This window comes from Capra hircus (genome assembly GCF_001704415.2).
Source record: "Capra hircus breed San Clemente chromosome X unlocalized genomic scaffold, ASM170441v1, whole genome shotgun sequence".
In the NCBI taxonomy this organism is placed as follows: domain Eukaryota; kingdom Metazoa; phylum Chordata; class Mammalia; order Artiodactyla; family Bovidae; genus Capra; species Capra hircus.
In genome coordinates, this window is record NW_017189517.1 from 39,518,449 (window position 1) to 39,530,678 (window position 12,230).

The 12,230-nt window shown below is 39.1% G+C and overlaps 1 protein-coding gene across 1 annotated transcript in view; it reads left to right on the top strand.

Moving 5' to 3' along the window:
- The window catches only part of IL1RAPL2 (interleukin 1 receptor accessory protein like 2), a 1,078,037-nt gene that overhangs the window by 1,019,382 nt on the left and 46,425 nt on the right, over positions 1–12,230 (top strand). Inside the window, exon 6 of the mRNA XM_018044315.1 lies at positions 9,298–9,427. Within this exon, the coding sequence (XP_017899804.1) occupies positions 9,298–9,427 (130 nt within the window). The remainder of the gene's footprint in view (positions 1–9,297; positions 9,428–12,230) is intronic.

Sequence of the window (12,230 nt, forward strand, 5' to 3'; positions counted from 1 at the left end):
GAAGAGCCGCTCAGTCATGTCCGACTCTTTGCAACCCCATGAATTGCAGCACGCCAGGCCTCCCTGTCCATCACCATCTCCCGGAGTTCACTCAACTCACGTCCATCAGTCAGTGATGCCATCCAGCCATCTCATCCTCTGTCGTCCCCTTCTCCTCCTGCCCCAATCCTCCCAGCATCAGAGTCTTTTCCAATGAGTCAACTCTTTGCATGAGGTGGCCAAAGTACTGGAGTTTCAGCTTTAGCATCATTCCTTCCAAAGAAATCCCAGGGCTGATCTCCTTCAGAATGGACTGGTTGGATCTCCTTGCAGTCCAAGGGACTCTCAAGAGTCTTCTCCAACACCACAGTTCAAAAGCATCAATTCTTCAGCTCAGCCTTCTTCACAGTCCAACTCTCACATCCATACATGACCACTGGAAAAACCATAGCCTTGACTAGACGGACCTTAGTCGGCAAAGTAATGTCTCTGCTTTTGAATATGCTATCTAGGTTGGTCATAACACCCTGGAGTTCTTTTAATTTCATGGCTGCAGTCACCATCTGCAGTGATTTTGGAGCCCCAAAAATAAAGTCTGACACTGTTTCCACTGTTTCCCATCTATTTCCCATGAAGTGATGGGACCAGATGCCATGATCTTCATTTTCTGAATGTTGAGCTTTAAGCCAACTTTTTCACTCTCCTCTTTCACTTTCATCAAGAGGCTTTTTAGTTCCTCTTCACTTTCTGCCATAAGGGTGGTGTCATCTGCATATCTGAGGTTATTGATATTTCTCCTGGCAATCTTGATTCCAGCTTGTGTTTCTTCCCAGCGTTTCTCATGATGTACTCTGCATATAAGTTAAATAAGCAGGTGACAATATACAGCCTTGACGTACTCCTTTTCCTATTGGAACCAGTCTGTTGTTCCATGTCCAGTTCTAACTGTTGCTTCCTGACCTACAGATTTCTGAGGCAGGTCAGGTGGTCTGGTATTTTCTCTGAATAAGTGTTCCACAGTCAATAGTCATATGTTTTTTTTTAAACCCCAGCAATTTGGCTAGTAAAGTGCCAGGCTTTATGAACCGTGAAGATGTTCAAGCTGTTTTAGAAAAGGCAGAGGAACCAGAGATCAAATTGCCAACATCCGCTGGATCATGGAAAAAGCAAGAGAGTTCCAGAAAACCATCTATTTCTGCTTTATTGACTATGCCAAAGCCTTTGACTGTGTGGATCACAATATACTGTGGAAGATTCTGAGAGAGATGGGAATACCAGACCACCTGAGCTGCCTCTTGAGAAATCTGTATGCAGGTCAGGAAGCAACAGTTAGAACTGGACATGGAACAACAGACTGGTTCCAAATAGGAAAAGGAGTGTGTCAAGGCTGTATATTGTCACCCTGCTTATTCAACTTATATGCAGAGTACATCATGAGAAACGCTGGACTGGAAGAAGCACAAGCTGGAATCAAGATTGCCGGGAGAAATATCAATAACCTCAGATATGCAGATGACACCACCCTTATGGCAGAAAGTGAAGAGGAACTAAAAAGCCTCTTGATGAAAGTGAAAGAGGAGAGTGAAAAAGTTGGCTTAAAGCTCAACATTCAGAAAATGAAGATCATGGCATCCGGTCCCATCACTTCATGGGAAATAGATGGAGAAACAGTGGAAACAGTGTCAGACTTTATTTTTTTGGGCTCCAAAATCACTGCAGATGGTGACTGCAGCCATGAAATTAAAAGACACTTACTCCTTGGAAGAAAAGTTATGACCAACCTAGACAGCATATTCAAAAGCAGAGACATTACTTTGCCGACTAAGGTCCGTCTAGTCAAGGCTATGGTTTTTCCTGTGGTCATGTATGGATGTGAGAGTTGGACTGTGAAGAAGGCTGAGCACTGAAGAATTGATGCTTTTGAACTGTGGTGTTGGAGAAGATTCTTGAGAGTCCCTTGGACTGCAAGGAGATCCACTCAGTCCATTCTGTAGGAGATCAACCCTGGGATTTCTTTGGAAGGAATGTTCCTAAAGCTGAAACTCCAGTACTTTGGCCACCTCATGCGAAGAGTTGACTCATTGGAAAAGACTCTGATGCTGGGAGGGATTAGGGGCAGAAGGAGAAGAGGATGACTGAGGATGAGATGGCTGGATGGCATCACTGACTCGATGGACGTGAGTCTGAGTGAACTCCGGGAGTTGGTGATGGACAGGGAGGCCTGGCGTGCTGCGATTCATGGGATCGCAAAGAGTCAGACACGACTGAGCAACTGAAATGAACTGAACTGAACTGAAAGGCTGACTACAAACCTTTCCAGAAATCTCAGAGGACTGGCACTGTCTTTGCCCTCTCCTTCTTTCACATCCCAGAGCACCAGTATCTTTCAGAGGGGAATTCTTTCTTGTAACTGGTTTCCCAGAGTTTACATCTGCTGCTTTGGTTTTTGCAGCTGTTACCAGGAAATGCCCCTTGATCATCCAATTCTGGGAGTTAGAGAACTTGCAACCCTGAATCCCATGGGACTGTAATAATTGAATAGAAGATTATCGACAGACTACCACCCCCAGAGCATTGCACAGACAACAGACTGGAACTCATCCCATCTTTCAGTGAAAGAGGCATACTTGCTATGCCTGGGGCTTCAGCTTCAGGTTTGGCTCACACCTAAAGGCTCTGGAGGTATTCCCGGGGAATGCAGGCTAGGGAACATCATCTATGTGCTCTCCCTCTGTCTCAGTCCAGCTCACTCGTGTCTCCCAGTAAGGAGCTTATAGATTCATCTGGAACCCCAGGTTTCCCCAGCAGACACCACCAGATTGCCTGACTCTGGTGGCTAGCAGGAATTACACTTGTAGGTCCACAGGACTGTTATATACCCATACTTTAAAAGCTGCTACTTGAGAGTCTGAGTTCCAAATAGCCTGAATCTAAGTGCTAACAATGGTATTCCCCTTTGGGACACTGACAAGACTTGGCATATCCAAAATTACTAGGAGCTATTAAAAATGATGAAGGTGAAAGAGGAGAGTGAAAAACATGGCTTAAAACTCAACATTCAAAAAACTAAGATCATGGCATCTGGTCCCAACACTTCATGGCAAATAGATGGGGAAACAATGAAAAGTGTGACAGACTTTATTTTCTTGGGCTCCAAAATCACTACGGACAGTGACTGCAGCCATGAAATTAAAAGACACTTGCTCCTTGGAAGAAAAGCTATGACAAACCTAGATAGCATATTAATAAATCAGAGACATCACTTTGCCAACAAAGGCTAAAGCTATGGCTTGATATAGTCAAAGCTATGGTTTTTCCAGCAGTCATGTACTGATGTAGGAGTTCTACCATAAAGAAGGCTGAGCGTTGAAGAATTGATGCTTTCAAACTGTGATGTTGGAGAAGACTCTTGAGAGTCCCTTGGACTGCAAGGAGATCAAACCAATCAATCCTAAAGGAAATCAACCCTGAATATTCATTGGAAGGACTGATGCTGAAGCTCCAATACTTTGCCCACCTGATGTGAAGAGCCAACTCACTGGAAAAGACCCTGATGTGGGGAAAGATTGAAGGCAGGAGGAGAAGGGGATGACAGAGGATGAGATAGTTGGATGGGATCACTGACTCAGTGGACATGAGTTTAAGCAAAGGCCAGTAGCTGCTGAAGGACACTGAAGCCTGGCATGATGCAGTCCAAGGGGTGGCAGAGTTGGCTATGATTGAGCGACTGAGTGACTGAACAACAACTAAAAATATAATAGACTGCTTGGACAAGTGAAAGGTTTGAGAGACGAATAAAAACTAGGGCAAGAAGACCAACAAGGTTCATTCCTACATGAGGCCACCACTTCAAGACTGGAAGCAGTGGTTGTTCTATCTAATGCATAGAAATCAACACAAAGGGTGAAGGAAAATAAAGAAACAGAAGAATATGTTTCAAGCAAAATAACAAAATAAAATCTCAGAAAAAAAAAACCTTAATAAAATGGAGATAAATAATTTACCTGATAAAGAATTCAAAGTAATGGTCATACAAATACTCACCAAATTTGGGAGAAGAATTGATAAGTACAAGATGAGAACTTTAACAAAGAGATAAAGAATGTAAGGAAGTACCAAACAGAAGTCACAGAGCTGAAGAATACAGTAACTGAAGTGAAAAATACACTAGAGGAGTTCAATAGCAGATTAAAGCAAAGAAAGGATAAGTGACCCTGAATACAAGGCAATAGAGTTATCCAATCAAAGCAGCAAATGGAAAAAGAATTGAGAAAAAAGTGAAGATAAGTTTAAGACATTTATGTGATAACATCAAACAGGCTAACATTTTGCATCATAGGGAGTCCCAGAAGATTGAGAGAAAAGGCAACACAAATTATTTGAATAAATAATGACTAAAAACTTCCCTAACTTGGGAAAAATAACACTGATATGAGTATTTGAGTATAAGTCTCTATATAGACATAGGCTTTCATATGGAGTGGTTGGATCACATACAGATGTTCAAATTGCTAAGAAGCTATAGATTAATTTTAACTACCTAGAATTTTATATAAATAGAATCACAAAACATGTACCCTTTTGTTTGACCTCTTTAACTTAGTATAATTGTTTTGAAATTTTGAAACTCATTTGTTGTGGTATTGATCAGTAGTTCATCCTTGATAAATATTTTTTGTATGGATGTACCAGAGTATCCTTTCATCTATTCTTTCAAACATTTGGACTGTTTCCAGCTTTTGGCTATCACAAATAAAGCTGTTATGAACATCCATCTCTAAGTCTTTGTATGAACATATGTTTTGTTAACTAGTCTAGACTTAAACTGATAGAGAAATTGCCAGTAATACAGACTGAACCTAAAAGGGAGATATGTCTAAAGCCATTACCTTGTGAATAGCACAAAACATTGAGAAAGAGTTATTTTTATGTTGATGGTCTTCAACCTACTGTAAAATCCTCTCTAGATATAAATATGAGTTGATCATCTCTGCTAGTAAGGAATGATTTTGAAAACATCTGGAGGCAAAACAATACAGTAGCAAATGGAAATGGTAGATAGGAGTTTGCATATGCACATAAGCCAAATTTTAGAAAAGCCTGGAGAGACTCTGTTTCAGGTAATTTGCTCAATCAACGCTGAGATCCCTCCCAGGCCTTTTGAGAGAAGAGGTGCCCACAACCTGGCACATATTGATTCTCACTATCTGGCACAGAGCTGATCATTTTGGGACTCTCCTCAGAGTATTGTGTAGGATAATTGGCCTGTTTTCCTCTTTTGGCTGTTAACAGAGGCTTCAGGATATTTGCTCAGCATTTGAAGAATCTAGGCTGCTGAAACATGTCTCTTGCATTTATTTAACAAAAACCTGTCTGATGGGAGAGTAAAAATATTTCCAGGAGAAATCGCTGCAATAGTCAGTACCCATTAAGCAGTATCAAGGAAAAGGCAGATACTGTCATTTTTGATGGATCACTTCAAGGAGGCACCTTTTTGCACATTGCTTAATTTTCTTTTTTTATTAAAATCAAACCAGGCCTGAGTACCCACATGCTGTGCTATGTGCTGTATTTAGTCGCTCAGTCGTGTCCAACTCTTTGCGAGCCCATGGACTGTAGCCCGCCAGACTCCTCAGTCCATGGGGATTCTCCAGGCCAGAATACTGGAGTGGGTTGCCATGCCCTCCTCCAGGGGATCTTCCCAACCCAGGGACTGAACCCAGGTCTCCCACATTGCAGGCAGACTCTTTACTGTCTGAGCCACCAGGGAAGCTGAAGAATACTAGAGTGGGTAACTTGTCCCTTCTCCAGGGGATCTTCCCACCCAGGATTCGAACTGGGGTCTCCTGCATTGCAGGGGGATACTCACACAAGAAAGGAATTTTATTTGATATATTCTTTCAACATAGCCCAAAGGAATGACAACTAGAGTTTATTTGTATAAATGTATATTCTGGTAGTTTTAGCAACTAGGATCCTTATAATAATGCTTATCAGTCTCTGGATCTTTTGCTATCTACTGTGACATTCTGTAATACCTTCAATTTCATGGAAATGAAGAACAATAAATCATAAAGAAGACCCTATGTTCAGATTTAGAGAAGAAAGGGCCTGCTTGGATGAATCACACCTACTCTAGAATCCAGGAAATATTTATAGACTATTGATAAGAAAAGAGTATTCCCCCTTAAAACTCATAAATAAGAGGACAAGAGATTGACAGGGTCAAATATTAATAAACACTTATCTATCTAATTTGACACATAGGATTATGTCTCAAACTTTACTTGTTGAAAGACCAAGCCTTGGGAGGAAAACACAACCATAATAAATTTGGATGGGACTTTTGAATTCACCAAGTATTTTTATAGAGATTATCTTATCTGAGCCTCCAAAGTATTATTACCACTCTTACTACATATATGAGAAATCAGTTTATAAAAAGTTTGGTAATCTACCCAGGGCCATATAGTCTACTTTTTAATGATAGATCCAAACAAGGATTCAAATCTCTTAGCTATACAAAATGAAGTGAAGTCGCTCAGTCGTGTCTGACTCTTTGCGACCCCATGGACTGTAGCCTACCAGGCTCCTCTGTCCATGGGATTTTCCAGGCAATAGTCCTGGAGTGGATTGCCATTTCCTTCTCCAGGGGATCTTCCCAACCCAGGGATCGAACCTGGGTCTCCCGCATTGTAGACAGACGCTTTACTGTCTGAGCCACCAGGGAAATCAGCTATACAAAGCTGTCTTCTATTTTTCACTCAAGCTTGTATCACAAAACGCATGTTTAAAGAAACAATTAATAATAATCTTGTTTCAGATTTGTGTTAGACATATATTAATATAAAAGAATGTTGATATAAAAGCTTTTGACAATAATTGAATGATCCCAAAGATCCATGACATGTCATTTTGCTGAGATAGAAGTTTGCATTATAAAAATCAAAAGAGACACGTGTACCCCAATGTTCATCGCAGCACTGTTTCTAATAGCCAGGACATGGAAGCAACCTAGATGTCCATCAGCAGACGAATGGATAAGAAAGCTGTGGTACATATACACAATGGAGTATTACTCAGCCATTAGAAAGAATACATTTGAATCAGTTCTAATGAGGTGGATGAAACTGGAGCCTATTATACAGAGTGAAGTAAGCCAGAAAGAAAAACACCAATACAGTATGCTGCTGCTGCTAAGTCGCTTCAGTTGTGTCCGACTCTGTGCGACCCCATAGACATAAGCCCACCAGGTTCCCCCGTCCCTGGGATTCTCCAGGCAAGAACACTGGAGTGGGTTGCCATTTCCTTCTCCAGTGCTTGAAAGTGAAAGGTGAAAGTGAAGTCGCTCAGTCGCGACCCCATGGACTGCAGCCCCCCAGGCTCCTCTGTCCATGGGATTTTCCAGGCAAGAGTACTGGAGTGGGGTGCCATTGCCTTCTCCCCCAATACAGTATACTAATGCATATAAGTGGAATTTAGAAAGAAAATAATGATAACCCTGTATGCGAGACAGCAAAAGAGACACAGATGTATAGAACAGTCTTTTGGACTCTGTGGGAGAGGGTGAGGGCGGAATGATATGGGAGAATGGCATTGAAACATGTAAAATATCATATGTGAATTAAAAAAAATACATTTTTCCCTATCATTAAAATTTCTTTGAATAAAAGATGGTAACTGACCTGTGTCATAGCCAAATTTCCCTATTAGAAATATAATCTCATCACGTGTAGTCACTTACTGCCCTGTGTAATCCTAAATCATTTTTAAAATAAACCTTAAGAATTTGAATTTCTTTAGAATTATTGATGAAAAATTTCTTCAGTATTCCTAAAAAAATAAAATAAAAAGACCAATATTTGGTAACAGTTACTTATTATGGTTAAGCCCAGCCTATCACCCAGCATCCATGTATCTATGAGGTTTTCTCAATTTCCTCTTTGTCACAGTGTAGACACTAACTCCAATTAAAACTGTTTCTTGGTGTAAATGGTTCTCAAAGCAAGCCATCTGCTAGTCATGATTAAATAGAAAGGTTTTCAGAAAGTAATGGTTCTTGGAACATGGAAGTTTGGGATCAATTTAAGAATAGAAAGGAGAAATTGTCCGTAGCTCAGAGTGATTGTGGGAACAACTTTGCCATGTACTCTTCAAGAAAAAATATTCTTGAAATTGCTTCCTCTAATGTTCCAACCAGGGCAAAAATTGCATGCTATAGAGAAAGTGATATATTATGATTTATGAGTTGGGGGAGTCCTTTGTCAGGAATGTCAAGATGGTGCTCTCTATACCATTCTTCCCTTACTTATCTACTTTGTAAGAAGAAAATAGAATCAAAAGACTGTTCTATAATGGCATTGAAACATGTATAATATCATATATGAAACGAGTCACCAGTCCAGGTTCGATACATGATACTGGATGCTTGGGGCTGGTGCACTGGGACGACCCAGAGGGATGGTGTGGGGAGGGAGGAGAGAGGGGGGTTCAGGATGGGGAACATGTGTATACCTGTGGCAGATTCATGTTGAGGTATGGCAAAACCGATACAATATTGTAAAGTAATTAACCTCCAATTAAATAAATTTATATTAAAAAATAGAATCTATGCCAGCATAAAATAATTGCTTATACAGTTGATGATACATTTATAATTAAAACATTTTCAGCTATAATCAAAGATGCATAGTAAAAAGCTACAGTATTGCCTAGAATTATTTAAGTACTATAGGTGACACAAAGAGATTGAAGATATGGTTAGGCTGAGTTTTTGCTCCATTAATTTCTATAGATATTTTTGTAATTATAAAATTCTTCTTTGATATGTAGTATCCAATTTTTCTTAGAATATGCAATAATCAGAACTAACAAAATTTCCCTATTTAGTCTTCGTAATAGTGGATAGTCTGTTTCTCAATCAAAAATAAACTTATACTTTGATTAATGTTAACTTCAAAGGCAAGTCCAAGTAAGCAGTTATTAATATTCTCAAACAAGGACAATAAAAGAGGATCCTATTTGACTTTTTCATGTTAGTTCATAACAGGGAAGCAGTAAAAATCAGCAGTTCTAAAAACTTGGTAACTTTCTTTACTTTCACATTTTTGATAATATATTGACTTTTAAAATTTCCCAGAAGCCCTTGTAACCATTTAAAAATTTTCTCATTTACAGTGAGTGCTAAGATGATTGGAAGAAGAGTTGAAAATGGGTCACTTCTGAGTTTTCCTTTGGATGGATGTTAAATGGTCCTTTTCTGTCTCCCAGTGATAAGCAGAGCCATTTGCTAATGTTTTCTCTCTCTGCGATTCTCAGGTAAGCCTCTGAACATCCCTTGCAAAGCATTCTTTGGATTCAGTGGAGAGTCCGGACCAATGATCTACTGGATGAAAGGGGAGAAGTTTATCGAGGAACTTGCAGGTCACATTAGAGAAGGTGAAATAAGGTACAGAACTTGAATTGCTTACTTTTCCATGCTGTTTTTTAGTTAAGCAATGGAACATCCTAGAAGAGCTTCTGCCTAGAATTTTAATTGCAACTCCGAATCATTCCAGTTTTCTAAAAGCTGATCTAGTGAAGAGAGTAAGGTTGCCTGCCTTAAGAAATGCAAATGTATAAACTTCCAATATAAGGAAGTTTTCTCAGGTTCTAAGAATATGCTATGAGTTATAATGATTCCCTCAAAGCTGCCTAAGCAAATTCCTTTATGGTTTCAAAGCTTAGGCCACTGTTTCTCCAGTCCCAGCAAAGATCCAAACTTTATAGGTGACTTCAGACCACAGGGAAAATACTCATTTATTCCCTGGGAACAGACAACTTTCATATGTCATAGGTGCAAAGCTGTGGTGGCAGTAATAACCTAGTACTCGTCAAAATAACTGTTGATGCTTGCTGAATAGTGTTTAATTTTTCCCAGCACCCACTGCTCATCCTGAAAGTGACTTTCAGGTTAACACATCCCTCAACCTCTTTTCACTCTCCTCTTACACAGATAACTCCCTGGTATATAGGCATCTATTCTACTGGTTTTCTAATCCTATGTATATGATCACATTTTGTACAATTTGTAAGAGGTAATTTTTTCTACCACATTCAGTCTGTGGGGTTACCCTTTGATTTCAGAGATGGTGACATATAATATACTTTTCTCACTTCAATAGGAATTGGGACTCCACCCCTATTAAGAATCATGAAATGGAAAGTAAATCAGTATTTTAGTGCAGCTAATGTTAAAATGTGGGGTTTTTTACTTTGCTTGTTGAATATATAGCAGTGTAAAACAAAAAATATGCATTATATTATTTACTATCATTTATATTATTAATTTATAATAACTGCCATGACAGTTTCTCTTCATGTGTCTACACAATAACCTCTCTAGGGATTCATAACTCTGAGGGTCTGTTAATCCCCTGAGAATCTATGCAAAAATATTATCTATATGAGCATATTTCTAGGGGGAAAAAAGTACACAAAAATGTACCTGACACTATTAGTCACCAAGGAAAAGTGAATCAAAACCATATGATAAGACTTCATACTCACTAGGATGGTTGTAATCAAAATGTCAGATTACAACAAGTGCTGGCAAAGATGCCAAGAGATTGGAACCCTCATACACTGCTGGTGGGAACGTAAAATGGTGCACGTTCTGAAATTCCTCAAATGATTAAACAAACAGTTATCAACAATTCTCATCCTAGATATAACTAAGAGAAATAAAAGCATATACCCACAAAAAAACTTGTATATAAAGTGAGTAGCCATTCCCTTTTCCGGGGAATCTTCCCAACCCAGGGATCGAACCCAGGTCTCCTGCATTGCAGCCAGATTCTTTACCATTTGAGCCACCAGGGAAGCCCATATAAATAGTCACAGTAGCATTATTCATAATAGACAATAGGTGGAAATAGCCTAAATGACCATTAACTGATGCATAGATAAATAAAATTTGGTATACTCACAGAGTGGAGTAGTGTTGCACATATAAAGGAATGAATGAAGTAGTTATACACACTACAACATGGATGAAACTCGAAAACATTCTCAATGAAAGTAGTTAGTGACCAAAAACCACATATTATATGATTTCCTTTATATGAAATATCTAGACTAGGCCAATCTATAGAGATCAAAATACATCAGTGTTTGCTTAGGCCTAGGGGTATAGAGAAATAAGGGTAAAAACTAAAGTGTATGGGTGGGTTTTGGTGTGATGGATACCATATTGTAACCTAAAATGCAGTTTTAAAGTGTATAATTCAGTGACATTTAATACATTCACAATGTTCATGTCTGGAAAATTCCATGGACAGAGGAACCTGGAAGGCTGCAGTCCATCAGATTGCAGAGTCAGACACTATTTAACAACTGAGCACAATATTGTGCAAACACCACCATGCTACTGTTCCAGAAATTTTTCATCACCCCAAGAGGAATCTCTATACAATTTGAATCTTCTCCAACACCACAGTTCAAAAGCATTGATTCTTCGGTGCTCAGGTTTCTTTAGAGTCCAACTCTCACATCCACACATGATCACTAGAAAAACCATAGCCTTGACTAGATGGACCTTTGTGGACAAAGTAATGTCTTTGCTTTTATGCTGCCTAGGTTGGTCATAATTTTCCTTCTAAGGAGCAAGAATCTTTTAATTTCATTGCTGCAATCACCATCTGCAGTGATTTTGGAGCCCAGAAAAATAAAGTCAACCACTGTTTCCACTGTTTCCCTGCCTATTTCCCATGAAGTGATCAGACCAGATGCCATGATCTTAGTTTTCTGAATGTTGAGCTTTAAGCCAACTTTTTCACTCTCCTCTTTCACTTGCATCAAGAGGCTCTTTAGTTCTTCTTAACTTTCTGCCATAAAGGTGGTATTATCTGCATATCTGAGGTTATTGATATTTCTCCTGGCAATCTTGATTCCAGCTTGTGCTTCCTCCAGCCCAGCATTTTTCATGATGTACTCTGCATATAAGTTAAATAAGCAGAGTGACAGTATACAGCCTTGATGTAATCCTTTTCCTATTTGGAATCAGTCTGTTTTTCCATGTCCAGTTCTAACTGTTGCTTCCTGACCTGCATACATTTAATCTTTAAGGTTCCTAATAAGTAATACTGTATTAGACAATTTCAACTTAAGGTTTATGAAATTAATGCAAATGAATTTATTTTAAATTATTCCAGAAGAATACATGTTTAAAATTATTCTCATATATTTGCTTATAGAAGACTTCAATGGTCACT